Source organism: Sturnira hondurensis, unplaced genomic scaffold (genome assembly GCF_014824575.4).
Source record: "Sturnira hondurensis isolate 20B ecotype Veracruz unplaced genomic scaffold, ASM1482457v3 Scaffold0015262, whole genome shotgun sequence".
Lineage (NCBI taxonomy): Eukaryota > Metazoa > Chordata > Mammalia > Chiroptera > Phyllostomidae > Sturnira > Sturnira hondurensis.
This window is the reverse complement of record NW_028087893.1, coordinates 1,602,816-1,617,684: the sequence shown is the minus strand read 5'-3', so window position 1 is coordinate 1,617,684 and position 14,869 is coordinate 1,602,816. Positions and strand designations below refer to the sequence as shown.

At 55.0% G+C, this 14,869-nt stretch overlaps 1 protein-coding gene across 1 annotated transcript; it reads left to right on the top strand.

Moving 5' to 3' along the window:
* Positions 1–3,426: 3,426 nt before the first annotated feature.
* LMAN2 (lectin, mannose binding 2) lies at positions 3,427–14,030 on the top strand. Its single transcript, XM_037064456.1, has 8 exons — positions 3,427–3,820; positions 3,993–4,111; positions 9,656–9,773; positions 10,177–10,256; positions 10,347–10,508; positions 10,631–10,745; positions 12,246–12,365; positions 13,758–14,030. Exons 1-8 carry the CDS (start codon positions 3,625–3,627, stop codon positions 13,916–13,918), a joined length of 1,071 nt encoding a protein of 356 aa, XP_036920351.1. The 5' UTR covers positions 3,427–3,624; the 3' UTR covers positions 13,919–14,030.
* The last annotated feature ends 839 nt before the right edge of the window (positions 14,031–14,869 follow it).

The window sequence follows — 14,869 nt, the reverse complement described above, 5'->3', positions numbered from 1 at the left end:
ACAGGTGTGCGCGGGCAGAGGCATCTGTGCCTTCACAGTCCCGTTGCTCACATACACACCCATCTCGGTAGAGCCCAGCCAGCTGAAGAGCGGCACCCTGGGCTCAGCCCGGCCGGTCCCAGGAGCACCCGGGCCCCTTAGCCAGAGCCCTCAGTTCTCCTCTTCCTTACACAGGCATGTTCCCTCTACTGTGTGTATGGACGCAGGGCCCTCAACTCCAGTTTGGGCCCCTCTCTCAACAGGGGAAAGGTGACACCCCCTTTTCCACATTCTACCCTCTATACTCTGCCCCTTTTTAGGACTTTGACCTGAAAATTTCAGCGGCAGAGACTTATTCTTCATCACAAATTCATGTTCTTTTCTTCCTGGGCACATGGCTAAACTTTAATTTCCCAGGCTCCCTTGCAGTCATGTGTGGCCATGTGACTAGCTCCCACCAATTGAACGTGAGCGGAATGGTGCTGTTTCTGGACCAACACTTCGAAGTAGTACATGCTTTTGGCATTCTCTTTTCCCCTCAGCTGGCTGGCTGCAGAAGATGATGAGGCTGTAGGGGACTGTGGAGCCACGACAAGGAAGACACCTGGGTCTCTACATTAGTGCTTGAAGGAAAGCCACCCATTAACCAGAAACAGCAGCCTTGGGCTGTTATATATGAGCAAGAAAGAAACTTGAAGCCATTACACACTAATCACTTATTAGGGTTTATTTATTATAGCAGCTAGCATTGCCCTAGTTAAATCACCTCTTCCTCCAGCCCTGACTCACCTCCATCCAGACACCTTGCTCCGGGCCACCCAGACAGAGAGATTTATTCAGACTTGAATGTGTATGAGGTGTGTGTATGAGGGGTTGCTTTTGGGCCTGGAGCATTGCCCATGGTGGTTTTAATACATGACAGTGTGAATGTGCCTGAGAGGGGGCTGGAGAGTGTGACATGGAGACTGCCTGCCTGTCTACTGCGCCATGGCTCTGAGCCTGGGCTTCGGAGGGGGCTTTACAATTTACAGGGTTTTCTCCTGAACTAACCTCATTTGATCTTTACAGCCTCCTTGTGATTGGTTCTCATTATTCCCATTTTACAGCTCAGGAAACTGAGACTTAGAGAGATGTGAGTTGCCCAAGGCTACACAGCAAGTTAGAGATCTGCTAAGCTGTGAACATGTGTGTTTGGGGTGCCAGGAGTTGGGGAGTTGGGCCTAGGCCACCACCAGCCCAGGTGCTAGCAGTTCACCTTCCCTTTCCCAAAAGACCCAATCACACGCTGTGCCTGGGACCCCCTTCCAAGGTCATCCTCTGGCCACTGAGAGATGCCTCTCCCTACCTGTCCATGTGGGTGCCAATTTCACCTCTGACCACATCTTCACCCCAGGGGCCCCAGGAAACCCTGGAATTTCCCACCTCTTAGCCTTATCTACTTTTCTCCACCCCATGGGTGTGGGGGGGCACCCCCACTCCTTGGAACACCGTTCTCAACTTCTCTGTCCCTGGCTCCCCACAGAGGATCATTTACTGATGTCTAGTCTCCCTGTGGGACTTCTGATCCCCATTCCCCTTGGAGACCTCACTCGCTTGGGCCTTGCCCTTTCTCATCCTGTCCGAATGCCCTCCCATTTGGTCGACCCACTGTCACCTGGCTCCAGGGTATTCTCCCCATAGCAAGAGAAATCCACACTGGCCAGTCCCAGGCTTAATACCATTCCATTGCCTTCTGGAAAAAAGTCATGTTCCTTAGCTGGGAATTGAACGACCTCTGAGACCCAGCCTCAGCCACACTCTTGCCCATCACCATTTAGCCATTCCAAGCTGCCTGCTCTCCTTATACTTTCAAGCACCCCTCCCTGCCTTTACATTTCCTGTTACCCTTTCTGGTAAATTACTCATTCTTTAGGACTTGATTCTAGGTTCTAGAACAAATAGTCATTCTTTCACCAATTACTTATTAATCACCTCCTATGTGTCAAGTACTGTTCTAGATGCTTGGGATTCAGTAGTGACCATCGCTGACAATAAATCCCAGCCCTCATGGAGGTCTAGTCGAATGTACATGTCCTTGTTTGTACGGCTCTAAATAAAAAAACTCGTTAAAAATATATAAGCCAGCCCTGGGTGGTGTGACTCAGTGGTTGAGTGCCAGCCTGCATATCAAAGGGTCGTCGCTGGTTCGTTTCCAGTCTTGGGCACATGCCTGGGTTGCAGGCCAGATAGATCCCCACCCAGTAGGGGGTCCAGAGAGGCAACCACACAGTGATGTTTCCCTCCCTCTCTCCTTCCCTACCCTTCTAAAAAATAAATAAAATCTTTTTAAAAAAATGACCCAGAAAAGACCTCTCATCGCTTAATCCTGAATAAGTTGATTAATTCAAAAGGGAAGCTTCTTGAAATTTAATAAAGAAGAAACCAATGAAGATCCTGCCCTGTGATCTGTAACACGGGTCATTAATTCAAATGTCTAGAGGGGCCAGACAGGAGGGCTAAATTAGTGGTCAGCATGTAGAGTGTTTCCTAGCTTAGAAGAGGAAGGCATTTGTAGGGGGCAGCCCGTAGGTTTAGTTTGGTTGGATCTTCCAATTTTTCCCAGAGAAACTAAAAATTTTCTTTCTAATATGAACTTAAGAGTCCTGATTTAAATATATCACTAGTTAAATCACTTTTTAAAAGAGCATTAAAATCACGTATTAAAAAGAGCAGGTAAAAACAAAGCTGTATTGGGCTGTATTGGTCAGTCGTATGGACTGGTGGGCAGATTTAGTTGCTGCGTTCTCTACTCCAGAGGTCAGGGAGCCTCAGGTGTCACTGGAGCTGTATTTGGCTGCGAGTAACACCAGTTTTCGACTTTTGGTTCATGGCCAGTTTCCCTGCACCTTTAATGTACTCTTGTCGCTGCGCCAGGCAGGCACTACCACCAATTTGGTTCTGCATGGGTTCCAAACATCACTGGGGTCTCGAGTCGGGGTCCAGGCCTGCCGTCCACTTAACTGCGATTGGGCCTGAGGAGCTGGGAGAAGTGGACACCCTAAAGTCACCGGTAATTCTGTCTTCACGGGCGTGAAGCTGCAGGGAGTTAAGCCAGAACCAGCTAAGGCACACTAGAGGCCACCCAGCGAGTCCGAGGTGGCGCGGGAGTTGGAATTCAGGTCTTCGCCCTCGAATTAAAGATCCTTTGCTCTCGGACTGGGAAAACTTACTCCGAGGAAGTGATCAGTAGCCAGAGGCCCACGGCATTGTAATCTTCGCCCATCCAGCCCATGCGAGCAGCCCACCAAAACTACAAGTTCCAGCACGCTTCGCTTCGCGGACTGCATCGTTCCACTGCCCACTCGAACCATCCCTCTGCTCCCCATTGGCTCGCAGTCCTAACGTGCTGTTCCAGGATTGGTTGTGGCTCGTAAGAAGCTGTTGCTGAGGCAGGCCGACAGGTGCGTGGGAGAAGCCAAGGAAGCGTGGAACTACATTTGATCAGAATGGGGGCCGCTCAGCAAATAAAACCGCCGTCTCCTGCTGTGAGGCTTTGCTTTTAACTCCAAGTAACACTAGGTTTGGAGGGTTTCCGGCCGGAGGCCATTATATGGGACACCCGGAAGGCGGAAGTCTTAGGACGGAAGTGGCGGAGAGGAAGAGAGAATGGCGGCGGAAGGGTGGATTTGGCGCTGGGGCTGGGGCCGGCGGTGCCCGGGGAGGCCTGGGCTTCCCGGCCCCGGCCCTGGCCCCACGACACCTCTACTTCTTATTCTGTTGCTGGGGTCGGTGGCTGCGGATATAACTGACGGCAACAGTGAACACCTCAAGCGGGAGCATTCGCTTATTAAGCCCTACCAAGGTGAGGCCTGGGGCGGGAATGAGTGCGGGGCGAAGGCGAGGCTGCATCGGGTTGGGAAATGCAGTGCCTTTTCTCCTGAGCCGGGGTAGCTCTCTGGGTTTCCTGCCTATGGCAAGGCCAGTCCTGGCATGGCCTGTTACCCACCTGCCTGTGCCCGTCACTCTGCCCACAGGGGTCGGTTCCAGCTCCATGCCCCTCTGGGACTTCCAAGGCAGCACTATACTCACGAGCCAGTACGTGCGTCTGACCCCTGATGAGCGCAGCAAAGAAGGCTCTATCTGGAATCACCAGGTGAGTGGTTCCTCGGACGTCAGGCGTACCCTTAAGAAAGCCATACTCCCGGCGTCCTTGGCAGCTCAGACCGGAGTTTGGTTTGAAGGCTCGCCCCTCCGTCCCCCGCCCCTTCACCATGTTGGTCCCATCCACCGGTAATAACAGGCAATGGTATTGAAGTTATTTTATGTCGGGAGTTGTGCTTGACACTTTACCTCCTTTTCACTTAATTCTTTCAAAACCCATGTGAAGGAAGGGATGTTATTTCCATTTTGCTGACTAAGGAGCTAAGGCCCAGAGTTAAGTGGGGCTGTCAGGCTGTCTGGATTGAACCCTCTCAAATGTGCGATAAATGGAAACAGGGCCTTTATCGGGTGTTTTATCCATGTGTATGCACTGAGTTGAACACACCTTACTGCGTTTAATTTTCAAACGGGCTGCTCAAGATGGGTGGCTGCTGTGGCTCTGTGTAGAGCTAACACAGACAGGGAATAATTCAGCATAAACAGAATCTGAACTCTGAGCTCTCTGGTCTCCAAGCCCAGCAGTTCACTTGCTACGCTTGACCTCCCTCCCCTTGGACGGTGAAGGCGACCCTTAGAAGTACTTGCAGACTCAGTCCCCTCCCCCAGTGCCTAACTCAGGTTCTCACTGTTAGTCGGATGAACTTGTGGACAGATTTAGTTGCTGCGACCTCTGCTCCAGAGGTCCAGGAGTCCCAGGTGTCACTGGAATGTCACACATGAGCAGTGGCTAAAGTCAGTTGCTACATACACTTTACACTGGGGAAATCTAGGCCAGGAGAAGGTGTAAGGGAGTTGATTTGAGGCTGGGTCACCGCTTGGGGTGGGGCCTGCTCCTGCCTCATCCAGCCTGGCTCCAGCTTTTCCTGTGCCTGCGGTGTCGGTCGTTGTCCTGGTTTTCTCTGTCACCCTCCTCTTGGTCCCTTCTGGTTGACATCCTCGTTCACTTCTCGGGGCCCACACTGTCCCATGTTGCCTCATCTGTCTGTCCTCTCAGCTTCTCTCGTTACTGCTAGGGGTGCCCGGGGTTCCTCTGCTAAGCGTTCACTCTGATCCTTTGAGTCTGAGGTCTCCTGTGAAGGGATAAACATGTGGCTTGCGCACACATTCTGTCCCCTGGTGCTGGGGACTGCCAGGCATCTACCCTGTTGACTTTGGTCAGGATACTTTGCCTCAGGATCTTTGCCCATGTGGTTGCCCCCCTCTGGGACTCTGCCTCTTGGCCCGTCCCGCCTACTTGGTTCCTTCTCGTCTGTTAAGTCTCAGCTCAGTGCCGCCCACTGAGAGGCCTTCAATAAAAGAACTCCCCTGAGTCACATTCATTATTCTGCCTTAGCACTTTCAGATAATTTTAAAAAATGAACCCTGGTCAGTGTGACTTGGTTAATTGGGTGTCATCCTGCAAAGCAAAAGGTCATTGGTTTGATTCCTGGCAGGGCACGTGCCTGGCTTGTGGGTTCAGTCCTGGTCGGAGTGTGTGCAGGAGGCAAGTGTTTCTCTCTCACATCGATGCTTCTCTCCCTTTCTTTCTCCCTCTCTTCCTCTTCTCTAAAAATAAGTAAATCTTTTACAAAATGACAGTGTAGCCTTATATTTTCTATGGAAATGAGTTCAGTTTAACATTAAGGCTTTTTTAAAAAAGTAAGGTACCAATAATGCTGAGACTGTTGGAGATTGGATCCAGTCACAAGTACTGATTATGGTTTTAGGTCGTGGATGGTTGGCGTTGTCAGTGGTGTGACACTGTCACAGGGCTGGCAGGATTCTGCACTTGACTTACCGAATTGCTTTCTCCCACCTTCCCCGCTTTCTCCCACCTTCCCTGCTCCAGGGACCTTTGCTGTTTGGCCCTGCCGGCGTTCCCACAGGGTTGGAGTGTTTCCTGCAGTTTCTGAAAGACATTGCTTAGAACTCTTAGAATTTTCTGCCCAGTGTTTCTCAAGAGCTCGCTCTTCCTGCACTGGGCTGGAGAGATGCTTTCTGGACTTTTTCTTGTCGCCACTACTCACTCCCTCTGCGAGAGGCAGCCAGTGAGCAAACACTACTGAGGACCTGCCATGTTGAGGCAGAGATGAGGCACAGATGCTGCCGTGCGGGGTGGCGGTCGGGCAAAGGGCTGGAGCTCCTAGTGTCCCGTGGCTGGGGCGCCAGGTGGCCTGTGGGACTGGTGTGGTGGCTGCAGCCGGTCCCTGGGCTGTCTGCGCTGGTGTCGGTCTGCACGTAGCTGCCCCTCCCTTTGTGAGCAGGTGGCCTAAGTTTAAATATTTGTAAGAGACCTAGTTTCCGACTAGGAAAATATTAAATATTTAAATATTGCCATTTTAAAGTAACATTTAAAGTGTAGTCAGTGGAATCCGACTATTGAGATTTGATGTCTACTCCTTTTTTTAAAAATCTTTTTTTTTTAAGATTTTATTTATCTTTAGAGGGGAAGGGAAGGAGAGAGGGAGAGAAATATCAATGTATGGTTGCCTCTTGTGCGTCCCCTGCTGGGTACTGACCTGCAACCCAGGCATGTGCCCTGACTGGGAATCGAACCTCGATCTTTTGGTTCGCAGGCCCACGCTCAATCCACTGAGCTACACCAGCCAGGGCTCCACTCCTTCTTTTAAACACTGTGAGTCAACCCAGATCGTATGTCAGTTCTTTACTGAACTCGTCTCATTTCCCAATGGGAAGTACTGCCCTGATGTGGTGTGTTTGCCGCCGGAGGACCCTGTGGCTAACGTGTGCGCACTGATTTATACGGTACAACCTTGTGGGTTTCCTTGGGATTAGTGTCAGTGTACCACAGACCAAAGTGAGCTTGCTGCCCGCTACGCAGTGTTCGAATAATTATTATAGAAAAGCGAAAGTTTATTGAAATGCATCTCGGGGAGCTGTTGGGGCCCCCCCATCTGGATGGGTATTACTGTCAGAGTGAAACAGTTTTCAGCCCTCTCCTGCTTCTTGTTTTGCTAAATGTCAACGCTCAGACACAGGGAGTCGCACTCTCACGGGGTCACTCAGTACTTTCACAAAAGAAGGGCGACAGTCTATTTCTTTCTGGTTGCTTTCTTTGTTTTCTCCCTCCTTTTTTGTCCTTCCTAAGGATAGTGTGTTTTTTTTTGTCTCTTTTGCTTGGTAAAACTTAAGATTTGTGTAATAGTGTCTTTGAATCCATTTTAGTAAGTGTTAGACATCTCTTTGCTTTTTTCTTTGCCCTATTCTTTTGCTATTCATTCTGAAACTCCAATTACACACGTCTCCAGGGGTGTCCAGCTGTGGCCCAGGATGGCTATGAATGCTGCCCAACACAAAGCTGTACATTTACTTAAAACCTTCTTTTTGTTCATCAGTTTTGGTTAGTGTTTGTGTGTTTAACGTGTGGCCCAAGTGTCACTCTTGCTGTGCCGCCTGTAGGCGCAGGAAGGCTGGGCACCCGTCAGGCCGTCTCGCTCCTTCCTCCACCTCTTACTCAGTGTTTTGTGTCGGCCGTGCTTCTGCTCTCTCTGCTTAATCTGGGTACTTTTGTCCGACTGGACTGGAGTTTACTGATTCTCTCCTCATCTGTTTTAAATCTATTGTAAAACCTACTCATTACATTGTCAATTTCAGTTATTGTATTTTTGTTCTGGAATTTTTATAGTTTTAAAAAACTTTAGTTATTTACCAAAATCCTCAGTCTTGTCTCGTACACCCCCGAGCGTGGCAAACCAGCTGTGTGCACGGCTGACACCTGCGGTTCCCATGAGCCTCCTCCCTCCCTTTAGTTTTTGCTCATGTCTTGTCTTTTCACGTGCCTGGTATTTTCGTTGTGTGCTGGACATTGTCTTTGTGATATGAGGTCTGGAGGAGTCGCTGGTCAGATTTCAGGGATTGAGAGGACGCAGCTGGGCTGCAGTCCCTGGGAGGGCCCTTCTCGCTCACCCTTATTTTTGGCTTTACTGTCTTCACGGTCCCAACACGAAGTAGGGGCGCTGCACCTGCTCAGCAGGCTCTGGACTCGGATTTCATGTCTGTCTGTCCTTGAGAGCTGGTGCTCACCCCTGTCACTCACCCCCTGGAATCGGCACATTTCCCAGGGCCAGTGAACCATGGAGAACCGGGAGGGCCGATTTCACAAGACTGGCCAGCTGCCTCGCAGGTGCCTGCTGGCACTGTGTCCTCTGGGCCGGGCTGGGTCCCGTCTGCTGGGCGTGCTGAACTCACGAGTGTACAAGGCCGTTTGCCCACGACGGGATGGAAAGGTCTTTGTTTTTGAGTATTTTTTTCTGGTTATAGAGGTAGCACACTCATTACACAAAAGTCAAAATAGAAAGCAGACATTCCCACCCAGAGTCACATGTGCTCAGGCTCCTCGTGTGCTCCTCGTAGTCCTCTCATTTTTCCTTTCCCTGCGTGTGTCAGTCCCGTTCTTTTTCAAACGGGAACATGGCTCGGGTGCTGGTTTGCAGTAAGTGTGAGTGTGGCTCTGCCCCTCCTATTAAGAGGCTGCAACAGCCAAACTGCCCAGGAAGGTGGGAGGGAGCACTCACAGTCCCGCTGGCTGAGTGCGTTGCTTCCGTCCTTCTCCACGGGGTGTTAGTGATCTCTTTAATAGTTGCCAGACAGGTCAACAGTATCTGTTTTCTTTCGCCTGTCTGATGGGCCTGTGTGTAATCACTGACTCACACACCCATCTGCAGACTTCTGCTCGTGGGTTCTTTTCAAAGGATGTGTCAGCTGTAGTTTTCACGAGCAGCTTCCTGGTGGGCGAGGCCAGGCCCCTTCCCTGGCTGCAGCAGTGCCCAGCCCCGCACCTGGTATTCCTGATGCCAGGGAGCATCTGCCTTCCCTCGGATTACTGTAGCCCGGAGGCTCTGGGGCGTGGCCCTGCTGCCCCTGCCCCGCTGTTGTTACCATGCTGGGGCCGGCTGGGGCTGCAGGAGTCAGGGGGTGCACTGCTGGCTGAGAGGGGTTTGCAGTCAGCCAGACCAGGTTTGAGTCCCTCAGATTGGAACATCGGTTAGTGTGGGGGCGGGAGGCTGGAGAGGAGCTGATGCAGTTTGCAGGCCATGGGAGGGATGGAAGACAGCACAGGTTTCTGCCTCAGACAGGACCGGGTGTGATGCAAGCCTGCCCCACTTGCTGTGGGCTGTTATTCTGTCTCTGAATGTGTTTTTTCTTCTGTAAATATGTGGCTCAAGAGGGGATAGCGATCCTTCCACAAGAACCCAGGGCACTGGGGTGGAGAGAAAACCCCGCCCTGGGTGGGGTTGGCTGGTTTTGAGAAACGTGAATCAAAGTCAGGAAGGCTGGTGCTGGGCTGGGTAGGTTCTGGGCTTCAGGCAGCCTTGGGATCCTGTGCGGGCTCCCCTCCTTCCCTGGGAGGCCTGGCAGCCCCCGCTCTCTCCTGCTGAGGAAGCTGGAGGTTCTGTTGGCCCGTGGTGCACGTGCCCGGATGCCTGGCCCCCTCTGGGGAGGGCCTGGTCTTGGTGCAGCAGGGTCTGGGCTGGCTCGCCCCCAGCTGGCAGGAAGGCCCAGAGCTCAGATCAGCCTCTGCCCCCCACCTCTGCAGCCTTGCTTCCTCAAGGACTGGGAGATGCACGTCCACTTCAAAGTGCACGGCACCGGGAAGAAGAACCTCCACGGAGACGGCATTGCCCTGTGGTACACGAGGGACCGCCTTGTGCACGGTAGGGCCACGCCCCTCGTGCCCTCTGCTCTCCGTGCCCCTGTTAGGCTGCTGCTGCTCTTCTTTGGGGGGGGCCCTGGGACCTTGGGTGGGCTGGGGGTGGTCCCCTGGAGAAGAAGAGGGGCCCTGTGGTGGCCCGCTGTTGCGCACCAGTGAAGAATGGCCTTTCCCACTTCAGAGCATTATTTTTAAAAAGCAGAAGCAAGGAGGACTGTATGTGGCCCTTACAGTTGAAAGTGCTTCCTCTCTGGACCTCAGCAGGAAGCTTTTGAGACCAGGTCCCCGACAGCAGCCTGCTGTCTCTCATCCCCCACCCCCTCCTCCACTGGCACTACTTTGGCCCTTGGGTTAGCCAGGGCATGCCCCCTATTCCCCATGACTGCAGCGGCTCTTTCTCACCCCAGGACCTGTTTTTGGAAGCAAAGACAACTTCCACGGCTTAGCCATTTTCCTGGACACATACCCCAACGACGAGACCACGGAGGTAGGCCCCTGCTCCCTCCCGTGCCACAGGGCAGGAGGGGCTGGGAGGCTGGCTGGGCCGACTGCGGAGTAACCGGTGTCTCGGTCTTAGCGCGTGTTCCCGTACATCTCGGTGATGGTGAACAATGGCTCCCTGTCCTACGACCACAGCAAGGATGGCCGCTGGACTGAGCTGGCAGGCTGCACGGCTGACTTCCGCAACCGTGACCATGACACCTTTCTGGCCGTGCGCTACTCCCGGGGCCGCCTGACGGTGAGCGGGCAGTGAGTGGGCGGCAGCGGGGAGGGTGGGGCGGGGTTTCCTCTGCCGATGGGCTCTGTGGGTGGATGGGCAGGCTGGGCCCATGGCGTGCGTCACCTGCTGGTCGGCTATAGGTGATGACTGACCTGGAGGACAAGAATGAGTGGAAGAACTGCATCGACATCACGGGAGTGCGCCTTCCCACTGGCTACTACTTTGGGGCCTCGGCCGGCACCGGCGACCTGTCTGGTGAGTGGGCTGCACAGGGCATTGGGTCTTAGCCGTGACCTTCCCTGGTCTGCCAGGCTTGAGGCACAGCTGGTCTCTTTCCTTCTCAGACTTCCTACATCGGCTCCATGCTCGCCGGTCTCTTTCTCTTCTTGTCAGCTCAGTTGTGGCTCGCCCAGGGCTCAGCCTATGAGCAGGCTCGGCTGTCTGGCCCTCGTAGGTGGCTTTGAACTGGCCCCTCAGACTCCAGATCTCTGCCTGCAGTCCCACGTCACCACCGACCCGCTCAGCATCTCCACTTGGCTGCCCTGCGGGTGTCTCAACCTTTACATGCCCACAGCTGACGACCACATCTTGCCACCAAGGCATAAATGATACCTCTGTTCTTCTAGTTGCTCAGTCTAAAAACCTTATTGTCTGTCGTTCTGGACTTCCCTACTGTCTCACGTGCCCTGCCAGCTTCATCGCCACAGTGGAGCAGACCCCCCTCTCACTCTCGCCCCTCCCTCACTCCCTGGGGCATCCGGCCACCATCTTCCCTCACTTGGACAGCTGCAGGAGCCCCCACGTGACCCCCTCTCTGGGGATCTCCAGCCCCCAACAGTCTCTCTCAGCTCAGCAGCCAGAGCAACCCCACAAAACTCATAGGAGGTGTTAGTGTGTCTCTGCTCAGAGCACTGCAGTGGCTCCCTGCTTGTTCAGAGTCAAGGCCACCACTGACCCAGCCATGGCCCGTGGGGCCCTCGAGCTGGCCCCTCCCGACCCCGCTGCCTCTGGAACTCTGTTCCCCGCCCCTTGGTTGTGCCGTCTCAAGCTGCTCGGGCACTGGGGCCTCCTGCTTGGGCCTCTGCGCCCGTGTCTCACTCTTATCCTCATGTCTTGCTCAGATGTCACTTCCTCAGTGGGGTCTTCCCCGATTCCCTTGTTTAAAATTGTATACACCACCCTAGGTGCCTGCATGCTGTCTGTGAAGTCACGTGATGTGTGCTTAGGTGGCTAGTGGCCTTTCTCCCTTGCCACCTAACGGGGACCATTGGGAGTGTGAGCGATGAAGGGGCTTCCCCATGTTCACGCCCAGCAGCAGCAGAGCACAGATGGGAACCGCAGTCTGACTGTGGAGCTGGGTGGGTCCTGGGCCTCTGGGGCCTGCGTACACCGGGCTGTCAGGTGCTGCTGGGCTCTTGCTCTTTAGCTCCCCCTTTCCAGGCCATTCCCAGAGTCTGGTCAGTCAGCAGGGCTGACGGTTGGGACCTGCCTCTTGGCTGGGAGCCTTGGCCTCCCAGTCTCAGAAACGCGTGGTTGGTGGCTGTCGAGCAGAGGGTCTTCCCGGCTTGGTCTGTTCATGCTGGGCCTTCCCTGTGCCTCAGGAGCAGTTGCTGACTGTGTATCAAGGCCGCACCCACAGCCGGGTGGGAGTGGGCTGTCCCCGGGGACCTGGCCACTGTACATGGCAGGGTGAGGCACGGGCCATGTGCCCGAGGCAGGCTCAGGGCCCTCACCTGCCAGCGCTCGGTCCCACAGACAATCACGACATCATCTCCATGAAGCTGTTCCAGCTGATGGTGGAGCATACCGCTGACGAGGACAACATTGACTGGACCAAGATCGAGCCCAGTGTCAATTTCCTCAAGTCACCCAAAGGTGTGTGTTTGGGGGCCCCCCACTCAGGTCTCCATGGGGCTGGGGCGGGGCCAAGGCCGGCGTGGTGCGTGCCTGCGGTGCCCCTGCTGTTGTGGGTCTGGCTGTGGTTGCGGCCTGGGCTCCGGGACCAGCAGGCCATGCCAATGAGCAGTGCGGCAGCACCGGAGCCTGCTCCCTCCCACGGTCAGTGCCAGGGCGAGAGCAGGGAAAGCTGCAGGGGCTGGTTTGTCGGGGGAGGTGTTGTGCAGGGCACCAAAAAGGGCATGTGCTTGACCTCAGCGAATGGCCGGGAAGTAGGTCCTACCACTGACCGAAGGGATGGATCCTTTAGTTTTCTCAGCCAGAAGGGGATAGAGCAGGATTTGCAGTTGAGTTTTTTGCAAAACTCCAGCGTCTGTTCTCAGAGCCCTCAGTAGCCACGGCTTTGCCCTCACAGAAGGAGGCCCCTGCGCTCGGAGCAGCCCTTTCGGCCCAGCCTGAGGTCAGCTGTGAGCCGAATGGTGTGACCTGAAACGGACCCCATGTTTTATGTGACAGCTCACTTTTTTAAGGTTCTGGTTGCTTTTAAATGTTTTGTGAGTCAAACATTGCCTTAGGCCACGAGCTTACCACTTTGGACTCGGGGTTTCTGGCTGCTGAGGGCTCAGAGCCCTTGTCGCTCCCGACCACCCAGCAACCCCACCCCCTTGGCCAGGCAGGGACCGACCCATTTTCAGATCAACTGCCCCATTCGCCCCTCCAGCAGTGAGTGCCAAGGCCCCCATTCGGTGTTAGCTGTGTGCTGGGCGCTGCCCCAGGGCTCACGGTAGTGACTAAAGTGGAGAAGGGGAGGCAGGGGCCTTGGGAACCCTGGGCACCTCTGGCTCCGTCAGCGGCCACGACTGTCACTGTACAGGGGTGGCACCGCAGGCCTGCTGGGGAGGGAGGGTGTTGGTGGGCTCGTGACTGGCGTTCTAGGCCTGGCACTTGTCAGGGCCACTGACAGGGCTAGCAGGCAGCTGTGTGGTGAAGCCAGAGTAGGACAGGGTAGGGACCTGGGACCTATTGGAGCCGCCAGGTGCCAGTCGGGGCAGCATTCTCCAGGGCAGCATTTGCCAGGCTGCCTTTCTGCAGGTGCAGCCCTTGGCCCTCTGCACCGGGGTGGGGTGGGCCTGTGAAAGCAGGTCCTGGGCTTCCAGGGCCGAATGGGCGCTCTCGGAGCCCAGGAATCCAGTGTCCACTCGCTCCTTGCAGCAGCAAGGCACCCCAGGCCTCGATCTCTGGGGTCGCCCCCTGTCCACCCCTCACCAGTGCAGTGTGGGCAGCCACAGGTCCCATGGGGGGTGGGGCTTTGCCAGGGCCACTGCCCGGCCCGTCTGCCTGCTGCCTCAGCCCCCCTCTCTTCTCCCACAGACAACGTGGATGACCCGACGGGGAACTTCCGCAGCGGGCCCCTGACAGGGTGGCGGGTGTTCCTGCTGCTGCTGTGCGCGCTCCTGGGCATCGTCGTGTGCGCCGTGGTGGGGGCCGTGGTGTTCCAGAGGCGGCAGGAGCGCAACAAGCGTTTCTACTGAGTGGCTGGTGCCTGACTCGGGCCCGGCTTTGGCCTCCAGCACTAATGTGAACTTTTTTTTTTTTTACTGAGATTGTAAAAGAAAAACAAGATGATCTTATTTCTTAACGGTTTCAAAGAAATAATTAAAGTATTTTCGTACATTTTGCTTCTTGCCCAGCAGGGACAGGCTGCAGGGCCGGGTTTGGCGCCACCCTCTGGAGACAGAGGCCCCTGTCATGCCTGGCGCCTGGGAGCAGGGTCTGCCCTGGAGCTAGGCCAAGGCCCCAGCAGGCAGCAGCTGAACACCAGAGGCTCCCCGGCCGCATGGGTGGGCGCTAAGGACAGGCGCAGTGCTTCTGTTCTGTGCCGAGTGTGGCAGAAGAGGTCGAGTGGGGAGCTGCGGTCGTGTCTGCCTCTGAGCTCCCCAAGGCAGACCCTCGAGTGAGGCTGGAGGAGCAGTTTGGTGAGGCCCTGGGGAGGCTGGTCGCTGAATAAAATGAGACAACCACCCCCAGCTGTGTGGCCATCCTGAGGGGCCGTTGTTTCTTCATACACCTTCCCTGGAGCTGGGCTTCCCACACCCGGCCTCATGCCCTGGGGCAGGTGCCATGCTCCCAGTTCCTGGGGGGGACACAGCTCTCCTGTCAGCAAAGCTTGCCCTGTGTCACATAGCATGGGGTCATGGGGTCATGTGCTCTGTGTTCCCGTGCCAGCCCCCACACCATGTGCTCTGGGTCTCTAGGTGAAAGGGTCTGTTGAGGGGAGGGATTAGGGGCAGGGGGCAGGCTAGGGTCAGTAGTGGTATTCCCTTTGGGGTGTATTGAAGGGATGGAGGTATCACAAGAGGTGGAAGAAAGCCAGCAGCTGACAGGAAGTGCCACCATGTGGCATCTTCGTGACTCTCGGCACCCAGGCCTTGGCCTGCTCCTGGCGCCAGTCCTCCCCTCCTGACCAGCCGGCCCACCTCGGA